The 19,108-nt window shown below is 48.5% G+C and overlaps 7 protein-coding genes across 7 annotated transcripts; 5 read left to right on the top strand and 2 right to left on the bottom strand.

Annotated features, from left to right (window-relative positions):
- Positions 1-52: 52 nt before the first annotated feature.
- HD556DRAFT_1378164 (JmjC-domain-containing protein) lies at positions 53-3,796 on the bottom strand. Its single transcript, XM_041303144.1, has 8 exons — positions 3,322-3,796; positions 2,534-3,267; positions 2,221-2,481; positions 1,915-2,176; positions 1,389-1,866; positions 972-1,331; positions 653-914; positions 53-559 (listed from the first exon to the last, which is right to left on the bottom strand). The coding sequence occupies exons 1-8, from the start codon at positions 3,609-3,611 to the stop codon at positions 489-491; spliced, it is 2,718 nt and encodes a 905-aa protein (XP_041159369.1). The 5' UTR covers positions 3,612-3,796; the 3' UTR covers positions 53-488.
- A 64-nt stretch (positions 3,797-3,860) lies between these two features.
- Positions 3,861-5,461, top strand: HD556DRAFT_1519796 (Aspartate/ornithine carbamoyltransferase). Its single transcript, XM_041309139.1, has 6 exons — positions 3,861-3,906; positions 3,958-4,353; positions 4,404-4,798; positions 4,856-5,009; positions 5,068-5,141; positions 5,193-5,461. Exons 2-6 carry the CDS (start codon positions 3,973-3,975, stop codon positions 5,248-5,250), a joined length of 1,062 nt encoding a protein of 353 aa, XP_041159368.1. The 5' UTR covers positions 3,861-3,906; positions 3,958-3,972; the 3' UTR covers positions 5,251-5,461.
- HD556DRAFT_1378153 (ABC1 family-domain-containing protein) lies at positions 5,462-7,938 on the top strand. The gene is made up of 6 exons (XM_041303143.1): positions 5,462-5,669; positions 5,720-5,855; positions 5,919-6,269; positions 6,319-6,665; positions 6,722-7,212; positions 7,265-7,938. The coding sequence occupies exons 1-6, from the start codon at positions 5,535-5,537 to the stop codon at positions 7,599-7,601; spliced, it is 1,797 nt and encodes a 598-aa protein (XP_041159367.1). The 5' UTR covers positions 5,462-5,534; the 3' UTR covers positions 7,602-7,938.
- Positions 7,939-8,078: 140 nt separating this feature from the next.
- Positions 8,079-10,375, top strand: HD556DRAFT_1536776 (uncharacterized protein; the record flags this gene model as incomplete). The annotated part of the gene is made up of 21 exons (XM_041309639.1): positions 8,079-8,248; positions 8,301-8,605; positions 8,654-8,672; positions 8,728-8,806; positions 8,863-8,876; positions 8,930-9,034; positions 9,087-9,096; positions 9,151-9,168; positions 9,219-9,244; positions 9,301-9,326; positions 9,376-9,410; positions 9,466-9,490; positions 9,540-9,551; positions 9,613-9,628; positions 9,679-9,718; positions 9,777-9,874; positions 9,933-9,998; positions 10,059-10,078; positions 10,103-10,196; positions 10,242-10,266; positions 10,295-10,375. Exons 2-21 carry the CDS (start codon positions 8,533-8,535, stop codon positions 10,373-10,375), a joined length of 882 nt encoding a protein of 293 aa, XP_041159366.1. The 5' UTR covers positions 8,079-8,248; positions 8,301-8,532.
- Positions 10,376-11,555: 1,180 nt separating this feature from the next.
- HD556DRAFT_1444196 (cytochrome P450) lies at positions 11,556-13,782 on the top strand (the record flags this gene model as incomplete). The annotated part of the gene is made up of 14 exons (XM_041306740.1): positions 11,556-11,751; positions 11,808-11,937; positions 11,985-12,173; positions 12,235-12,386; positions 12,445-12,557; positions 12,609-12,714; positions 12,770-12,783; positions 12,841-13,030; positions 13,089-13,145; positions 13,186-13,219; positions 13,268-13,390; positions 13,442-13,455; positions 13,512-13,644; positions 13,698-13,782. The coding sequence occupies 14 exons, from the start codon at positions 11,556-11,558 to the stop codon at positions 13,780-13,782; spliced, it is 1,536 nt and encodes a 511-aa protein (XP_041159365.1).
- Positions 13,783-14,074: 292 nt separating this feature from the next.
- Positions 14,075-15,107, bottom strand: HD556DRAFT_542341 (uncharacterized protein). Its single transcript, XM_041310907.1, has 4 exons — positions 14,706-15,107; positions 14,541-14,637; positions 14,346-14,490; positions 14,075-14,285 (listed from the first exon to the last, which is right to left on the bottom strand). The coding sequence occupies exons 1-4, from the start codon at positions 14,981-14,983 to the stop codon at positions 14,185-14,187; spliced, it is 621 nt and encodes a 206-aa protein (XP_041159364.1). The 5' UTR covers positions 14,984-15,107; the 3' UTR covers positions 14,075-14,184.
- A 124-nt stretch (positions 15,108-15,231) lies between these two features.
- HD556DRAFT_1432472 (Saccharopine dehydrogenase-domain-containing protein) lies at positions 15,232-19,053 on the top strand (the record flags this gene model as incomplete). Its single annotated transcript, XM_041305125.1, has 15 exons — positions 15,232-15,289; positions 15,350-15,507; positions 15,566-15,863; positions 15,910-15,983; positions 16,064-16,191; positions 16,243-16,340; positions 16,393-16,409; positions 16,459-16,575; positions 16,631-16,789; positions 16,844-17,306; positions 17,393-17,519; positions 17,578-17,688; positions 17,834-18,083; positions 18,141-18,310; positions 18,366-19,053. The coding sequence occupies 15 exons, from the start codon at positions 15,232-15,234 to the stop codon at positions 19,051-19,053; spliced, it is 2,916 nt and encodes a 971-aa protein (XP_041159363.1).
- Between the last annotated feature and the right edge of the window lie 55 nt (positions 19,054-19,108).

The following is a 19,108-nucleotide window of genomic DNA, read 5'->3' as shown; positions in this document are numbered from 1 at the left end:
AAGCTTTGTTTTCCAAACTCACCTCCTTGCTAGTTGGCTTTATCAACGCTTCATGGGAGAGCAAAAAAAATTGATGCAGTAAATTGCAAAGAATACACACAAAATACAAGCAAAACACCATTAATAATGTACCTTAAGCGAATCGTCCCACCTCTGAATAAAAAATAAGTATACCTTATTGTTTTCTGACCAGTTTTATTGATCTGAAGTGTGCACATTCTCAACCGCCCTTCCAGTGTGTGGCTGCTGCCATTGTAGCTGAGCGCCATTCCTGACCTTGGTGTGCGGTATTGTTATTGCTGACAGGCTGGCCATACGCAGGTTGCGAGTAAAATGCGGCATACCCATGGGGAATCTGCGTCATCGGTTGATGTGTTGGGATTTCGTATCTGGCATGGTATGACGAAACTCCTGAGCCATATGCATTTGTGGAGTAATACTGGTGATGAGACTGCGGAGCATAATATGGGGCATAGTGTGTCGTGGGGCTAGTTGCCTGCGTTGGAATCGGGGACGACGACGACGCCGTAGCCGCCGATATCGACGGATGAGCTGTTACCTGCATCGAAGGATGAGGAACTGCACTCGCAACAAAACGAATCACAAGATACAAGTGAACAACAAGAGGGGTGTGGGAAATTTTTTGACTCACGCTCAGGAGCTGGTTCCGAGGGCTTTTGCACCACAGTCTGTCCTTCAGTCTGTCCAAAGATGACACTTCCCCACTTGAATTCCCGCTTGATACCGCGGTCCCAGAGAACCTCGACAGACCCGGTCTCCTCGATAATGCGCACCAAAGATACCTCAAAGACACCGGAGCTAACACGAATTTTTATGCGCGACATGGGTGGGAGACCAATGAGCTCGCTTTTAATACGGTCTTGTTTGGTAGCCCTCTTTGCAGCGGCGACAGCCTTCAAACGTCGCTGTCAACTTGTCGTTGCTAAACCTCACGAAAAGAAATTGCTCACTGGATTATGCTGCAGACAGAGAACATGCACGTCGTACTTCTTGATTGACTTCAGTACCTGGGGCTCTACCTCAACGGGAGAAGGTAGTATTGCGTCTGATTGCATCTGAGACTGAGACAAAGCCGGATCCAAAGATGCAGTGGCTCCATCAGGAGCTGGGACAGGATGCGCAGGAGGTGGTGGGTTTGGATATACTAGGATCACCTCCTTCTCGACCTCGCGCAGTATTGAGAAAACGATGCCGCTGGTCCCTCCATTTCTCGCGCAGCCAACATGGAAAGATTTCGCGCATTTGCCTTTGGTGCACTGGATAGGTGCACCATGGGCTTTCTGTCGCGCTTTTGTACAAGCAGCACATTTCTGTGCACGGCGATCAGCTAAGCGTGTGTGAAGGCGTTTCGCTGTATTGGAACATACCAGATTCCATCGATCTCTCACGATCGCGTCCACGCCAAACACCCTTTTCTCCATGGAGATCTCCGTCTCAACCTCGTCTACCCAAGTCTCAGGTACCACTTTAGCACACTCTTCATGTGCCATCCAAGCCTCGGTTGCGAGACTCGATAAGCTTTCAGGAAGCTCCCGCCGACCGACAGGTGGATCCTGTACGGGGAACAAGCCATCCCTGCTCGTTGAGATACACAAACAGCAGGGGAAGATGTCCTCCACGGGCCGAGGGCCAAGCTTGAGGGTGACCCTTGACGCGGATGGCCCTGCAACCGGCATAGACGTCAATGACTCTTTGGCTTTGGGGCGCTTGCGTTTGGGCTGAGGCTCCGGGCCGTCAAGAGCTTTACGCTTTGATGAAGGTTGTCGTTTTGCGGGCTCAGGTGCTGGAGAGTCCAAGTGCTCGGTTTCTCTATCGTACAGCAGCTGATCTACGTCAATCCTTACACTAGAAGAAAGTTAGACCACTGATCAGACAATACGACGAGATATTGACCTATCAGGAATGCACTGGCATGCCTTGGCCTTGCGTCCAAGCTCTACCCAGCTCTCCAGCGCAAAATTGACACTTTCGGCGCAGTTGAAACCTAAGTTGAAGCCGGCATGATATCCACGAGGATAGGTAATGACAAACTCTTGTGCACGCTGAACCAAAAAATTGGGACGGCATGAAGACTGTGCCAGGAGGGTAGGCGATGCTAGGAAGGACTTGTGCCGCAGGAACTGAGGACATTGCGAGATATCCTTCGGGAAGTAGCCTAGAACAATCAGTAACTCTAAAGAAATGAAATTGATAAATTACCTTTCATGGTTGATTCCAAAGCTGCAGCCCGTCCTTGTGGCATTGCGTACCAGAATTTGGGAGCCCCAAAATGAATGTAATTGATGCTGAAGAGGTCCATGTCTTCAACATGCCATGCAAAGGTAGCACGCCACATCCCGAAGTACAGATAAGGTGTGTTCACGCCTGGCAGGCCTTTGGATGACGAAGGGAGTAACCGAGACAGGAATGACGGGAGATGACCAACGTTCCAAGCTGTAGTCTCATCCGTAAAAATCGAGCCTAGTTCAATGAAAACCTTAGATATAACTTCTTGGACAGAGCGTATACAAACCTTGAGTGTCCGCTCCATACCAAGCTGGTTTCCCAAGGCCACAGTTCCGCCAAAAGTGCCGTTCGAGCTTCTGACAAAACTCCACGGTGTAATCATCAGCAGTAGTGCATGGAGGTAGCCAGTCTTTGTGCGGCTCAAAAGTGTTGAGGAACGCTGCATCCTTGGCTGCACGCTCTGCTTCCCTTACCTCCCGACTTTGAGCTCCGCGTTTCTTAACGACAGGCTTCTTTTCAGACGCTTCATCATCATCATGGGCGGTCATCTCCACGTCCCCTGGTAGTTGATCGCTGCACGAAGGATCAGGGTGATGAACTGGGTCGTCAGAAGTTGTGGAAACTGGAGTTTGGGGAAGTACAACACTTGTCGGCGGAGACAGTGGGGCAGAAATTCCATGATGTCTCTCATTATTGTCACCTCCTTCCTCTTCCTTGACCTGGGCCGGAGAGTCCTCCGGCTCAATAGATTCAACCTTGGTGCTTGCAGCCCTCGTTTTGGTGCGCTTTGACCTCGTCTTTACGGCCGCGTTTCTGCCATGAAGGCCGATGTCTTCGACACCGGGTGCGCAAAACTCTTCCTTCTCGCAGAGTTCTGCCCACTCTCTGACGCTCATAACTTTACGTTTCTCGACATTCTCCTGGCGGAACAGACCACCGCGACCAAGCATGTGCTGCTCTATTGGGGTTCTGATCTTGACATCTCCCAATTCCTTTTTAGTTGCAGGAAGTGCGTCGACCCTATGTAGATATGTGGGCTTGTGTCATAGAGTCAAAGGATCTCACGACACTCACCACTCTTTAGGAGGTATTACCTTAACGATACCGCTTCTCAATCCCCAACGTTCTATTTTATTCATGTATTCCTCAAAATCCTGAAATTCTTGCATGGTGGGTTTGAACACTGGTATGCCTCTATGGGCTAGGGGGTCATCGTCGGGCTCGAGCCATGTTCTCCCATCTGAGTTGGGAGATGGTGGGAGGTATGCACCCTCTGAACCAAAGAAATGGTCGGGTTGAACAGGTGGAGCTGGAGTTGGGGAACGTGACCTTGAGTTGACATCGGCAGGCGTTGTTGCCTCCATCGCGTTTGGTTAATCTCCCACGACGCGTGAAATGGAATCAGATCAACACTGCGGTAAAGACCAAAAGATAGGGCTCGTCGTATACAACAACGAGTAGAATGTTAACACCGGTGAGCAGAACGTTGTGACCGTTGAGGACAATGATGAGCCTGTCGTAGTTGTAGAAGTCGTGAAGGGGCGGAATCTGCCAAAGGAAGTCGGCTAATACCGAAGATATTATGTAAGATACTTATGCTTTCAAGTTAACTTCAAATTTCAATTTGATTTCAATCAATTTACTTTCGAACGCTCTAAGGTTAGTAGTTACTTAGCTGGATAGACATGGAGGTTCTAAGCATTATAACAGGATATTAACCAAAGGATGTCCGTCGTTCCGCGTCTTATGACGCTCGCAGACCTCAGTGGTCCTCAAATCAATCGACTTGTTAACCATGCTCATCACTTGAAGCATCTGTCTCTACCTTGGTTGGCCCCACAACAGGCGACCAAGAAAAAGAACAATCTTCGTATGCCCTCTCAGTCCCTGTTCAACAAGTCTATTGCTCTTCTCTTTTCAAAACGCAGCACGCGCACTCGTATGGCGGCAGAGACCGCTGCAGTTCTTTTGGGTGGACGTGCCCTTTTCCTGGGTTCCAGCGATATCCAATTTGGTGTGAACGAATCTCCTCGTGACTCTGCACGAGTCATCGGTGGTATGTGCGAAGGTATATTCGCACGCGTCGGTGCTCACGAAGAGATCGAGGTACGAAAATCCCTTGCCTACTGCTCCTATATTTAACTTAGCTATTTCAGGAACTCGCGAGGTATTCTCCAGTACCTGTGCTCAATGCTTTATCGTCCTTTTGGCATCCAACGCAAGTTCTTGCAGATCTCTTGACACTTCATGAGCATGCTCACCTCTTCTCGCCCGATACACCAGCCCCCTCTCCTACAAAGCCTCTTCCTCCCTTGCGACCACTCACGATTGCATACGTCGGTGACTCTGCAAACGTCCTCCACGACATGCTCGTGACCTACCCCCGTCTGGGTCACAAGGTTCGCGTCGCAACCCCTCCACAACCTCAATACAACCCTCCCAAGCCCGTCTGGGACCGTGTCGTAGAGCTTGGGTGTGACAAGCACATTGTCTGGAGCAACGACCCCCGGGAAGCTGTAAAAGGTGCCGATGTCGTAGTCACCGATACTTGGTACGTCACGCCGTCCCCACCTGGGCATATGATTATCTAATACATCTTATGTCATAGGATTTCAATGGGCCAGGAAGCTGAAAAAGCTCAGCGTTTGACGGACTTTGCTGGCTATCAGATTACAGAAACTCTCTGTCGCGAAGGTGGTGCAAATCCAGACTGGAAGTTCCTCCACTGCCTCCCACGAAAGCAGGATGAGGTAGACGATGAGGTTGGTTTTCGATTGAATTTCATTTCGAGATTGGTTCGATATATGACTCGTGCTTTAGGTATTCTATAGCTCTCGGTCTCTTGTTTTCCCAGAAGCGGACAACCGGAAGTGGACCATCATGGCCGCATTTGAGTAAGTTTTTTGGGGGTATCTGGGGACGCAGTTATTAACTCAAATACGCAGTCTTCTGTTCGGCAAGTGGGATATTACGGGGGAGAAGACCTTGAAAGGTGGTGAGTAGAACGGGAGTGGCGAAAACACTGCAATTGCGCATATGTGTCATATGCAATGAATCGCCCTGACGGTTATAAGCGTGCAATGAAGTGGAATGATTGTTAAAACAGAATAAAGTAAAATAGCGAGAGACCGTATATCGTGTACGTACTGTAGTACAATTAACTAGAGGGTAATACTACCGGTTACCCGAACGGAGTAGTGGGCCACGTCACGGGATCAACTCGGCATAGCTTGGTGAAAAGTCTTGGATACCGTGTAAGTAATGATGCACCCGCTCTTCAAGTTTCAATGCTTCCCCCCCTTTCTCGCTCCCGGCTGGTCAAACGGACAGTATACAGTACCTTCGGTCTCGGTGCAGCTTACCTTGCAGATACTGAACTCAATGCGTCCGCCGTAACCCGTAATCTTCGCACACTATGGACTGTAAGCCTGATCATCATTAGCGCTTTCAAATTATGACTGACGACAAATAGTGTGCACTCATATCAGCAGACTACAAGCTCAACTTCACGCCAGAGCATGCAGACCGTATACCCGCCATCCACCAGCGCGTCGCAGATCGAATGTATAACCTTTTCACTAGCAATGGCGGACTATACATAAAAATTGGTACGTCATTCAGACCCATTCTGTTCACTCTTTCCACCTTTCATAATATCTCATTTGATCCAGGTCAAGCAATAGGCGCGAATGCTGCGCTCATGCCCGCACCATTTCAGCAAAAGTTCGCCCGCCTCTTCGATGATGCTCCACAAATACCTTATCCTACCATTGCTCGCGTATTCCAACGCGAATTTAAGAAGTCCCCTCAAGAGCTGTTTGCTTACTTTGATGAACAAGCCGTTGCCAGTGCCTCCGTAGCACAGGTCCACAAAGCACGCACATGGGATGGCGACTGGGTCGCGGTGAAAGTACAGAAGCCAGATGTAGGGCGCCAGACCAGTTATGATCTCATGGCATTTAGAGCCGTGATGTGGGCATTCGAGAAGTGGGTGTTTGACCTACCTGTTTATTTTGCTGTCGGTGCGTCTGCTTTCTACAATACTTAAATACAGAACTGACGCGTCAGTAGACTTCATTTCCTCTCACCTTCGTGCTGAACTCGATTTCATTTCTGAGGCCTCTAACGCACAACGGACTGCAACTCTCGTTGCATCCGAACCTCGTCTAGCTGGCAAAGTTCACATTCCAAAGGTTTACCCTGAGTACTCAACCAAGCGTGTGCTAACAGCGGAGTGGATCGATGGTGTGCGACTAAGCGATCGGGAGGCACTAGGTCGAGTTGTCGGTGAGAAACTGCCTGAAACAGGCGGGGGAATGTTTGCGGATACAGTACACGATGAGAAGAAAAGTGGCATTCCTGAGAGCATGCATCATGTTAAATTACGGGGCGGGATGCACGCAATAATGCATACAATGGTTCGTATTTTCGCCTTTCTGTAGACTTATGACTGATATACCTCCTATTCGTGCAGGTTGAGCTTTTCAGTGCACAAATGTTTGACTGGGGCTTTGTCCATTGCGACCCGCATCCAGGGAACATCATTATTCGTGCCCGCCCAGGCTCTTCGTCATCATCTAAATCGTCATCGAAACCTGTGCTCCGCGATCCTCAGCTAGTACTACTAGACCATGGCTTGTATGTCACTATACGCCCCACTGTCAAGCGCCAGTACGCCTCTCTCTGGCGTGCACTGCTCACCTCGAATTGGGACACAATAAGAAACGTCACCGAAAGTTGGGGTGTCGGCGAGGCGGGGCTGTTCGCGAGTGCTGTCCTGATGCGGCCTGTGAAGATTGATCGGGCTAACGGGTCGAGTTCGCCTGCAGAGAGTGCTAATGGGGATCCCGGCAAGGAGCTTAATGCGTATGAGCAGAGTGTACGGATGAAAGAGCGACTGAAACGATTCCTTGTGGATACCGATAAGATGCCCAAGGAGCTGATTTTCTTAGGACGGAATATGCGGTACAGAGATTCCATATTCATACATTTACATTCGCTAACTCCCATTTCAAAGAATCGTACAAGGTAATAACCAATCGCTCGGTTCTCCAGTCAACCGCATCAAAATCACCGCGTACTGGGCCTCCCGCTCGCTAGTCACGACGCATGAACAATCTACTCGCGTATGGTGGGCCCACCTGGATGCGCGCGAGCTCTGGCGCGACATACTCTTCCGCACTGCCATGTTCAGCCTCGACATTGTGTTCTGGGTGTCGAAGATCCGGCAGCGTGTACGTGCGTTGTTGGGCCTCACGAATGGCGGATTTGAAGACGAACTGGAGAGGAGCGTGAGGGGGTTTGCGAGGAGCACATTCGGTGTTGAGGTGGGACCTGGGGCATTTGAGGGCTAGTAGATTTGAATGTGTGGGTCCCAGGGTGTCACGGTGATAGAATTCCAGCTACTTTCATATTGATAGACCAGAATTCATTGCTTTCCTCTTACAACTTATATTTACTTGGGGAGCTGGACACACAACAGGGTCTGCATCTTTTACGATACTATTTAACCCTGAATGGCATGGGACTCGGGAGTTCGCTACGTTCGAGAGACCTCTGTCACTCATTTTTTGATACATTGTACAGTTTTGTAGTTATACAGGAACATATGGTCACTGTGTACAATCCAGCCGGGCAGGCTACTGTTTGTCCAGCTCCTCCACAGGAAAGTATTATGATATACGCCGTGACATACACCACTTGAGCCGTTGTAACAAGCGAAAACCATTTACAACACTAGTAGCATTGAACTGTTACCAGGCGAATAGAAACTTCAAGTTTGGTACATAAATGAATAAATTATGCTGTAAAGCTCATACCGACTGGTACTAGTACCCTACACGTCGGAAATTGTTGATTTCAAGTTTGCCGCTAAGGATCCGACCGACGGTATCTTATTACTCCCGCCGCGGAAAGACTCAAGGAGAGCGAGTGTTCTGCCAGTGTTTCAGACTTGTTATTTGCTTCCAACAGTAGCTCTTATTTAATAAGTCGTTCAATGGTAGGCAAGGTCCTCGTGGATTTGAGCCAACTGATAAATCCTCAGAACTTAGCGTCCAAGTTTAAATTCGGAATTCCGAGTCGGCCGCCTCATTTCAAGCAAGGCTAGTCTTCATTTCTCGTCCGCTAAACTACGAGACGTCGGACCCGGGTAATGGTCGGAGGATTTATATATGGCGTCATCAGTTGCCAAGCGCACTCTTCCAAAGATGATGCCGTGAATATAAAGGCATAAGAGTCTCGCAGATTCAGAGTCTAAGTAATTCAGCCCACTCTCTTTCTTTAATGACTCATGTTTCTCCTTCGTGTCCCATGGCGCCCAATTCCATTCAGGTTATGTGGGGGCCGGGGCTCATTGGTGAGCATTCCGGTGACTCGCCTTACCTCGCAGCTGACATAGGCCAAGGGTTCATCATAGCTACAGTGTATGGATTCGTGTCACTCAGTCTCTATCCAATATTGACATGCAGAATTGTAAAGGTTCTATGGGATATCCTTTGGGCAATATATGTTCTATCTGCGATCTTTTCCACAAGATTCGAAAAGACTCAAGTTATTCGTGAGCACACCTCTTATATTAATAAAAGTATCGACGATGTCATCTTTCATCACTAGATAATGACAGTCTTGTGGGTGCTCCACACGATCTTGAATGTCTGCTGATGCCATGTCCATATCACAGTCTTTTTGAAACGATTAACCAATTCGCATTGATGGCGATCTATTGGTCTATCCTTATCTCGTGTCGACGTAGCACGTCCCTTGAGTGCACGACCAAATTCCCCTGGTAAGTCAATAGATTTGTTCCTGGATCCCACACGCACTCATTGGGAAAATAGGCAGATGCTAGTAAGTACATTTGTATTGTTGTAGCGTACTGTACAATGATCCTTGACAACAAAGCTGGGATTATTTTTGTCAGTAAGTACTCCATCTTTGGTCGTTCATGATATCTAATAACAAATTATTAGTTTTCGGTCATTTTCTTCGTTCAGTGGTGTGTCTCCCAGTGGCTGGTCCTCAGGATGATGCTCATTTGTTTCAATAACACAGTTTCTATGCGTACAGGGTGTGGATAAGTGAGTCCTTCAGGATATGTAAAGTAAGGGTCTCAATGCGCTCTTTCAGTCACTGGCAACAATCACTGGGTCACGGGCATAATTGTGAGATAACATTTTCATCATTTCTTTCATAGAGAGTTATAACACAGACTATCAGTGCGTGCTCGCTACTACATCGTTCGGTCAGCTCTTTCGGACGGTCATGTACCCTCGCTGACTTTTGAACACTAGCTTGTGGCATGAGTTACATTAACCTTTCAATTCTACTGTTACTATTCTGACATGCCATCGTCTTCGTTCCTAGTCGTCAGTGGTTTAGGGTGAGTGCTCGATCATCAAACTTATACTGACTCTCACTTTGGTGCCAAAGAATATACACAAGAAGCCCTGAATTCCTGTTCAGCTCGAAGGTCCGGCCAGTCATAGAATAGTTTTGAATAAGTCTAACGAAATCATACCTCGAATCAGTGGTCGCCAATAGCGTCATTCATCAGCGCATTATGTGATTTTGTCATCACAGTGTCCATATGGTTGTTCATGCGACCAGCACGAACCGGGAATGTTCGGTGCGTAGTCTCTCTTCCTTGCTCGTTATCCGACTCATCCAAAATTTTGTGATGGAAGGAGAAAGTCAAGAAATTACATCAATGATATGATGTGGGTTTTTATCAACATGGGTTTGTTTTCGTGGTATGTGCAATCCTCCATGCCTGTTGCATATTCCACTTCATATGGTTCCTAGCGTTGTAGCAATCAGCGTGACTGTGCTGGTAAGTGATTGTCGTCCATGCAAGACGAGGGATCAAGACTGTCTCAGTATATGTTTCAAGACGGTCTTATCGGACAGTTCTATACCGCTGCGCCCGGAGCAGTGCTAGGAAAATGTCAGTATGTTTACCTTGTGCTTTGAATAGACTAAAAGCCTTGTCACAGCCTATATGAACTCGATGATGGCAGTGTGAGTGAGATTGTTTCTATACGCGAAGCTCCCTAAGGCAGTAAATTGGCGGTCAGGCTCAATGCTAGAAAGTCCATCCGCGAACGGGAACAACGTGGCTACAACTTAACGGAGCTTCCTACAATACCTACAATACGGTGATATTTTTTGTCCTGGCAGACATCGGATATGATATCCACATACACTTATGACCTCCGTAATCCTCGGCCAGCATATGGGGTATGATACCATCTCCCCCATGACTTTCCTTTCAGCTGCTCCATCAACATTATACATTATATACACAAATCCAGGACCATTCTATAATGAGGAGCTTACCTCACCTATTCTTAGTTGTGCTGGAGTGTCACAACTGCGGTATACGATCTCAAGGAGGTACTATGATAGTGGACGATAGGTCACGGTTCGGCTTGCCGATTTGCCCCAACTGTCGTGGAAGTTTGAGTGGTGTTTATTCTAGTACTTATTACTGGGATCCGGTATCTTCTCGAAGTGCCTGACTTCGCAGACGATAAGATTGGACCTAGCCCAGGTCCCTGATGGACGACTCTGACAAGTTACCAGGCGGTTTACCTGTAGAAGAGGAGCCCCACTCATGAACAGCGTGGTTGACCAGTGAAAACCCAATATGGCGTGGTACGATGGGATCCGATTATTTTCTGTTTGTAGAGTCGTTGTTGACAGGGATATCAAAATAACACCAGACGTACATGATTGTGCGCTATCATACGTCACCCAATAGTCAACATCCGAAATAGTGATGGGGATGAGTTGTCCCGACACAAATTCATTCTCAACCACTTCCATATCATCAAGGGAATGCTGGCATGTTATTATCCACAACAAACGACTGTCGATTTGTTGCTGCTCCATGGGGGAGGTCTTCAACAGACACATGCCAGTAAGATCTATCATGGCCCATAAAGCAGGTTAGTGATCTACGAGAACAAGTTATCAGCGTGGATTAAAGTGTCTGTGCAGTGAGTGGTTCAACTATGCGCAACAATGTGTCGTGCCCGCCTTTGTCGTGAGATAAGACAATGAGCGCCCACGGCATATTGCGAGCGCACGCGCAGAGCTCGAGATCTAAACTTAGCGTTTGAACATATCATTCCAATGGGAGTTGCAGCAGCTCGTCTAGAGTCGAGACAGACTCTGGTTATTCGGAGAAAACATTTTCCGAAAATAATAGCAGCCGGCCCCCATTATGTTGCCCTAAAGTCCGGTGTCGTAAGCTTAAGGCGAACGACTCGAAACGTCTCAGCTTCAACAACAACTTGTCCCTCCCGATGTTCTCCGCTCAGGTTCTCTCTGTAGCGGCATCGTGTATTATTTCACTGATTGCCGCTTTGCGTCTGAGTCGTGGACGCGTCCAATCTTTGCCTCTGCCGCCTGGCCCTCGCGGTTTACCATTTCTGGGTAACGCGTTGCAACTGGACACTAAACGACCTTGGCTCACATATATTGCCTGGGGAAAGATTTATGGTGGGTGGCTCAAGGTCTCTTCAAGCGCTTGGATTGAATTTTATCCCCTTTTATAGGCAAAATCATTCACTGTCGCATCCTTGGGATCGATATGATCATTATAAACTCTGAATCGATCGCGCGGGAGTTGTTGGACAAACGTTCTGCAATTTACTCAGACCGCCCCGTCATTCCCACCAATGAGATGTACGTCTTGCTCTCATCCAGCCTATTCTGATCAGCTGACGAGGCAGAGCTGGACTGGAATTCAATACTGTACTCCTTCCGTATGGCGAGACTTGGCGGCGGCATCGTAAGATCTTCCATCAAGTCCTTAAGGCCGAAGCTTGTGTTTCATATCACGAGATGTACTCTCGCCACGCGAACGAATTAGTTTTCAATCTCTTGAAGGCCACCGGTGACCTCCAGGAACCTACTCAAGCGTTTGTGCTGATTCAGTCACGTTGTAACCTCCCATCCAGCTGACAATGACACAATTGTCAGATACACGGCATCGCTGATTATGTCCGTGACATATGGATACACTAGTTGTGGAACCCAAGACCCATTCCTTTCCCGTGCGCAAGAACTTCTAGATATTGCTAAACATCTTCTTTCTCCAGAGAGGGCTGCCATGTTCACAGCCTTTCCTTTCCGTGAGTGCTTCAATGCTATCGACGACGTCTATTTGAACATTTGGCGCGTCGGTTACAGTTAAAAAGCTGCCATTTTGGTGCTTTCGTGGAGCCTATGCCCTCATGGGACGCAGTAAAGAATTATGCCAACGGCTTTTAAACGAGCCCTTTAAGGAGGTGAAGGTACAGATGGTACGTTTGCGCATTGTGGCTGGACGATTTGCATGATCTGTTCGCCTGTAGGCAAATGGTACCGCTTCAAAATCACTGGTTACCGACTTCCTCAATCAAGCTGACAACAATGTTGATGAAGACACAATGAAAGCTGTTGCATTGATGGGATATATGGGTAATGATTTTTCAAAATACAGGATTCATTTTTTGATGCAGATACGGTATCCTAGGTGGCATAGACACGGTGAGTCATTGGTTTAGAGAATCTTTATCACTTCTTCCTTACCTTGATGTCCGGAAGTCTACATCCGCATTGCAGATATTCCTGATGGCCATGATACTCTATCCCGATGTCCAAGCCAGGGTTCGTGCAGAAATAAATCAAGTTGTGATGCATGATAAAATGCCGTCCATTGATGATAGGCCATCGTTACCCTACCTTGATGCCGTTCTCCGTGAGGTTCTAAGATGGTGTCCTCCCATACCCCTAGGTCGGTCCAGCTGTGTGCCTTGGTGTTTACGCAATTCCGTAGCTGACTCCTTGCACAGGAATGGCGCATGCGACAACAAAGGATGACTTTTACGGCGGGTACTTTATACCCAAAGGTTCGTCATATGACTCGGGGTCGCATTGACTTATCTGTAGTTCAATTAGGCACGGTGGTGATGGTTAATCAATGGTCTGTACGATGCAGCGTATCTAAATGCTTGAGTTGAACATGACTTAGGGCGTTATCTCGGGACGAAGACATATTTCCCGATGCATCACGCTTCGATCCCACTCGCCATCTCACAGCCGACGGGCAGCTGAAGGACCTTTTTGTCGACCATTTTGCCTTTGGTCATGGCAGGTGAATATCTCACAATTAGCATCACTTTCAGCTGTTCACCGACTCGAGCAGGCGCATTTGTCCTGGTAAGATACCTAATGATTCATCGATGTTAGCGATGACATACTTATGCCCTTGGTAGGTCGTTGGTTTGTAGAGAACAGTATGTGGAATGCAATGGCTACCATTCTCGCCGTCTTGCGTATCGATCATGCCAAAGACTCGAACGGAAACAGGATTGAGGTAAAACCGGAAATCACCACCGGCATGATAATGTAAGTGGTCTCGATGTACGCGCGAGATACAGCTAACTTTACTTCATCCAAAGTCACCCGCAGCCTTTCCAGTACTCGTTCGAAGTCGTGAACTCAGCGAGAGAAGGGCAGCTTCGCGCAATGCTGAATTTGAAGTAGATGGTCATTTGCGCTACTATGCCGGTTTTCAAGGGCTCGGAAGGAACCAGCACCACACGTCCGGAGCCCGTTTCTTCTTCGCGTTGTCATTCCCCTCACTGCACCGTACAATCCACTCGCTCGTTTATCACAATACTCTCGTTTGCTCACTCATTCTCACCCTCGTTAATGATTTACATTTAGCTCTATATATTTCTTCGTACATACTCACGGATTTACTAGTAGCATCCTAATCAATTGCTGTTGAAGTTCGTGTGCAGAGCGAACTGCCAATGTGATTGTCCGTTTGAGTGCCGCGCATAAAAAGTGGACCATCGCGAAGATAGTATGTCCACTAAGTATCTGGGGTATGCGTTCTTGTGCGGCGCCCCGCAATGAGCTGAGCGTTGAACGTCTCGAGGCCTATGGTTTGCCTTGGTCATTATTTTGGTTCATTTTTGAGCGCAGCCGCAGCATTAGAGGATCATCGGACCATGAGATGATTGCACAAGTCAAAAATATAGCTTCCAATCGACACATGGATATCGGTACCGTAGAAATACTATAGGTCCGTTTCATCTCACCTGCTGCACGGAACGAGCCAGTTGTCACTCGCAAGTATGATATCGCCTTGGACAGCCTGAGGCTTTTTGCTATCGCAGCAGCGCGACAGATAACTCCAGGGACGCGTCGAATCATGGTATCATTGCAGATATGGCTTTTTATTAGCTGCACATGTGATGAACGTAGCTGGATAGGTCCTTTCAAAAATCTCACACCTGTTCCAATGGCAAGAGACCGTTTGTCATTACGCCACCTTCAAGATATTGATAGCCCGAGTGAACTGGTTCTTGATCGAGTATGATATTGCTCAGACTGAAAATTTTTAAACATCAGTGTGTCACTGAAATTGAGGACTTGCCCTGGAAATCCGAGAGACACACCATCTTGTTGTTGGATATGTTGCGAGGTCATATTTCGTAAAATGCTGGCACATCATGAATATTGCTGTGGGGTCGGTGACAGTATAATTACCCGGTACCCGGTGGGTCTTAGACTGTTCGGGTGTGAAACTTGGGCGTCTATAGACTTGTGCGCTTGTCAGTTTCAACACGAGGTCCCTTTTGACAAACCGAGCTGTCACAATGCAGTGAAGTGCATACCGTTGCACCTGGAATGGAGATAAAAGTCGAGTCGCGCTGCTGTGGCCTGGTATGAACATGATATATTCTACGATGGCAACGGGGTTCCCTGAGGTTGACGAGTTTTCCGATCATCAATGCTTCAGGATTATTGGGTTAAACGTCCCTCAATTACGATCGGAATCCGAGACGCCCACTCGGCTCTCCACGGGCGGATCTTAGAAACCCTGCACTAACTCACTGTATATCTCTCCGTTTCCTTATCTCCTTCGTTGTTTTCTCATCCATCATCCTCATCGAGCAGTGTCCCAACTCACTCACTGACACCATGACCATCGCGAGCCTCCGACGCTCGCCACAGTATCTGCCCAGGCCACTTGCCAAGCGTACTTACTCTCTACCAGCTCGCAGGACACTTGCTACGGTGTCGCCTGAACATGCAAAAGTCACAGTGGGCATACGACGAGAAGATCCATCAAGGATATGGGAGCGTCGCTGCCCCGTTACGCCTGATGAAGTTGCCCAACTCGTTCAGCACCTCGACGTCAACGTTCTCATTCAGGACTGCGACCGTCGAGTGTTTTCCGTTGACCAATTTATCAAGGTAGAATATCACCATTCGTACATCGAGCTGGGCGGTGACTGACCATGTTCTATTTCAGGCTGGCGCTAAATTACACCCGACGCTGGAACCTGCACATATCGTGCTAGGAATCAAGGAGACACCACTCAATGAGCTGGTTACATCTCCTGTTTCTGCGCCGGGTTTGCGCTCAGGTCCTTCCATACCCCGCACCCATCTAATGTTTTCTCATACCACGAAGGGTCAGCCCTACAATATGGAATTACTCTCCCGCTTCCTTGGTTCAAATGATACATCTTTGCCCCGGTTGATTGATTATGAACTTCTCGTGGGTAAGGACGACAAAAGAACAGTTGGCTTTGGGTGGTTCGCAGGAGGTAGGCAGCAGCTCAAAATTATTGGCAACGGCTCACCATCAAATAGTTGCTGGTGTTCTCGAGTCTTTGTCTGCACTTGCTCATGCGCATCTCGAACTTGGAGTCGCTTCTCCTTTCCTTGTGAGTGCTGTTATACAACCATTGCTCCGTGTAATCCTAACCCTAGCATCGTTAACCCTAACCTCAATCGCCACTGGTAGCACACGCCTCGTCCACACACACATCCATCGATTCCATCGCTTCGCTCTGCACTTCGAAGCATTGGACAGAACATCGCAGACAATGGGACACCTAAGGCATTAGGACCGTTTGTTATCGGGCTCACAGGGTACGCACTTGTTCAAGATCCTGATTATGTATTGACGACCCACGTTGATAGAAGCGGGAATGTGACACAAGGATGTCTATCCATTCTAGACGAGCTCCCGATTGTGAATGTGGACGTGAAGGATCTGCCTGCACTCGTCAGTAATCCTGGTATGGATTGTCTTTCTCTGTCTGGATGTAAGCTCAAGTCGCACCCAACTAGCTACTGACTTTCATAAGGTGTTTTTTCTTGCCACATATCATAGTAAGATCATTAATATTTTGGTAGATATACCTCGTACACGCGCTCCCTAAAGACTACCTCACTCGTTCCGATGGTGGTCAATATTCCCGTGATGATTATTACAAGAACCCAGCCATGTACCACTCGGACTTCGATACCAAGGCAAGCTTCTTGTAGTGGTTTAGTATCTTTTCTCTCATATTTGCCCCCTCGGTAGATTGCACCATACCTCACGCTCTTCCTGAATGGCGTTGGCTGGCTCCCGTCTTTCCCACGACTTATGACGAACGAACAACTAGCCACTGCTCTTACCCGTGCGGCCGAAGTAGGGCGAGCACGTTTTGGAGTAGTTGGCGACATCAGTTGCGACGTTGAGGTACGACGATTATTTACCGTCGGGGATGTGTTAATCATTCATACCGTCTACTAGGGAGGTCTCGAGTTCCTCCCTCGTGCATCGACACTCTCGGACCCCTTCTTCAAGCACCGACCATCCTCTCTACCTTCTCATCTTCCGAGCGTGACTATCATGTCTGTTGATATCCTTCCCTCAAGTCTTCCTCTCGATGCTTCTCAGCATTTTTGTGGGGTTTTAATGCCATATTTACGCGCTCTGATTGACGAATACCATGGTCGACCTGGCTCTCGCGAGCATCTTGAGGCCTTGAACGTTGCAACAATCGCTCGGAATGGCGAGCTGCAAGGCAAGCATCGTGGGCTGGCAGCACATGTTGAGAGGTGGCAAGCAAGCCGAGCCGCAGAAATAGCGAGCAAGGCGGGAGTAGCTGAGACATCGCTGAGGAAGAAGCGCGTGCTCATGCTTGGCTCTGGAATGGTTGCAGGCCCTGCTGTGCAAGAGATCTGCAAGAGGTCTGACGTGGAGATCATTGTTGGTTAGTTGCTATTTTGCATATATCATGGATGTTGGATTGATGTATTCCTTAATCCATATTGCGTGTTTTACGAATGTCGTTGATAGCCGGCAACGTGCGCTCAGAAACTGAGGATCTGACACGCAAGTTCTCAAACGCGAAAGCGGCGTATTTGGACGTGCACGATGTTGCAGAGATGGCAAGGTTAATTCAAGGTGCCGATGTTGTTATTAGGTGCGTGGTGTCCTACCTACAATTTACACGATCTGAGTGATGATCAACTTGAAATTAGCTTGCTCCCAGTTCCTTTCCACCCTGCCATCGCAGAGCTGTGTATCCAACACCGTAAGCACCTCGTGACAGCGTCATACATCTCGCCTGCCATGCGTGCCTTACATGAACGGTCAGTACACACGAATATTCGTTATCGCCTGCGCTGATGGCATCTACTTCGTGTCATTTGTCATAATCGTCTGGCCGCCTATGGAACGTTCTGATGTTGGTGCCATGCAACGATCGTTGGATCTGGAACGCATCACGGAACACAGGGCTCAATCGGCAGATGTGCTTTTGCTAAATGAGATTGGTCTCGACCCAGGGATCGATCACTGCTCTGCTTTATCACTGCTTGCGCAACTTCAGAGAGATAAGAAGCGTGTGATTTCGTTCACGTCATTTTGTGGTGGCTTGCCTGCCCCTGATTGTGCGGATGTGCCCCTCGGGTATAAGTTCAGCTGGAGCCCAAGGGGTGTGCTCAACGCTGCGCTCAATGAAGCACAATTCAAGCTCGATGGAAAGGTGTGTTGATAACGAAATGAAACACGTGCAGGGGGGCTTAATTATTGTGGCATATAGGAGATAAAAATATCTGGAGATAATCTTCTTCAGGAATACTTCCCCGATATCCCAATTTCGCACGTCCTGAAGCTTGAGGGCTTGGCAAATCGAGACAGCTTGCCGTATGCGGAAACGTATGGGCTTGGTAAGCTTGAGAATTTGCAGACTGTTCTTCGTGGAACTCTCAGGTAGGTAGCCGATGAGCGCTAGATCGTCCTTCTAAGGTTGACTGGCGCATGTCAGATACCCTGGGTTTGCCGATTTGATGCACGCCTTCAAGATTATAGGGCTGCTTGACACAGAAACCTCGATTCATCTGCGTGATTGGCGTGACCTCGCACGGGTGTCCCTGGAGAAGAGGATTGGAGAGCAGATCGGAAGCGATCGCCGCTCGTTTTTGTCAGCCCTTTCCACCGTCATGAGCGCCGAACGTGCGGAAAGTGCACTCGGCGCTCTGGACTGGCTGGGCCTTACGCCTGAGAACATCCTATCTAAAACCTCCTTAGCAACACCACTCAAACCACAAGCGCCGATCGAACTTTTCACCTCGGTCCTTGCCCACAAGCTCAAATACAATCCCGGGGAACGCGATATGGTCGTACTGTCGCACGAAATCGTCGCACAGCCATCGCTCCCGTCTATAGATTCGGCCACGGAAGTTCACACGTCAAGTTTGGTGGCGTACGGCAACTCTGAGGCGTCTGCGATGGCGCGGTGCGTCGGGCTGCCTGTCGCTTTTGCTGCGCTCGAGGTTTTGTATGGTAACGTTCAGGTGCGCGGTGTGCATGGGCCTACGGATAGGGGTCTGTATGGTGCTGTACTTGATGGATTGCAGGGAGCTGGGCTTGAGATGAAGGAGTCTGTCAGAAAAGGCCCGGGAATGGAGAGGGTGTTGGCAGAAGGACTGAACGCACGCAGGGTGGCTCTTTGAACACTCTGAGACTCTCGAAGGATGCTGATACCACTATACCAATCCGTATAATTGA

Source organism: Suillus plorans, assembly GCF_016647745.1.
Source record: "Suillus plorans strain S12 chromosome Unknown HD556scaffold_34, whole genome shotgun sequence".
In the NCBI taxonomy this organism is placed as follows: Eukaryota; Fungi; Basidiomycota; class Agaricomycetes; order Boletales; family Suillaceae; genus Suillus; species Suillus plorans.
Note: the sequence above shows the minus strand (reverse complement) of the source record. Positions and strands in the feature narration are given on the sequence as shown.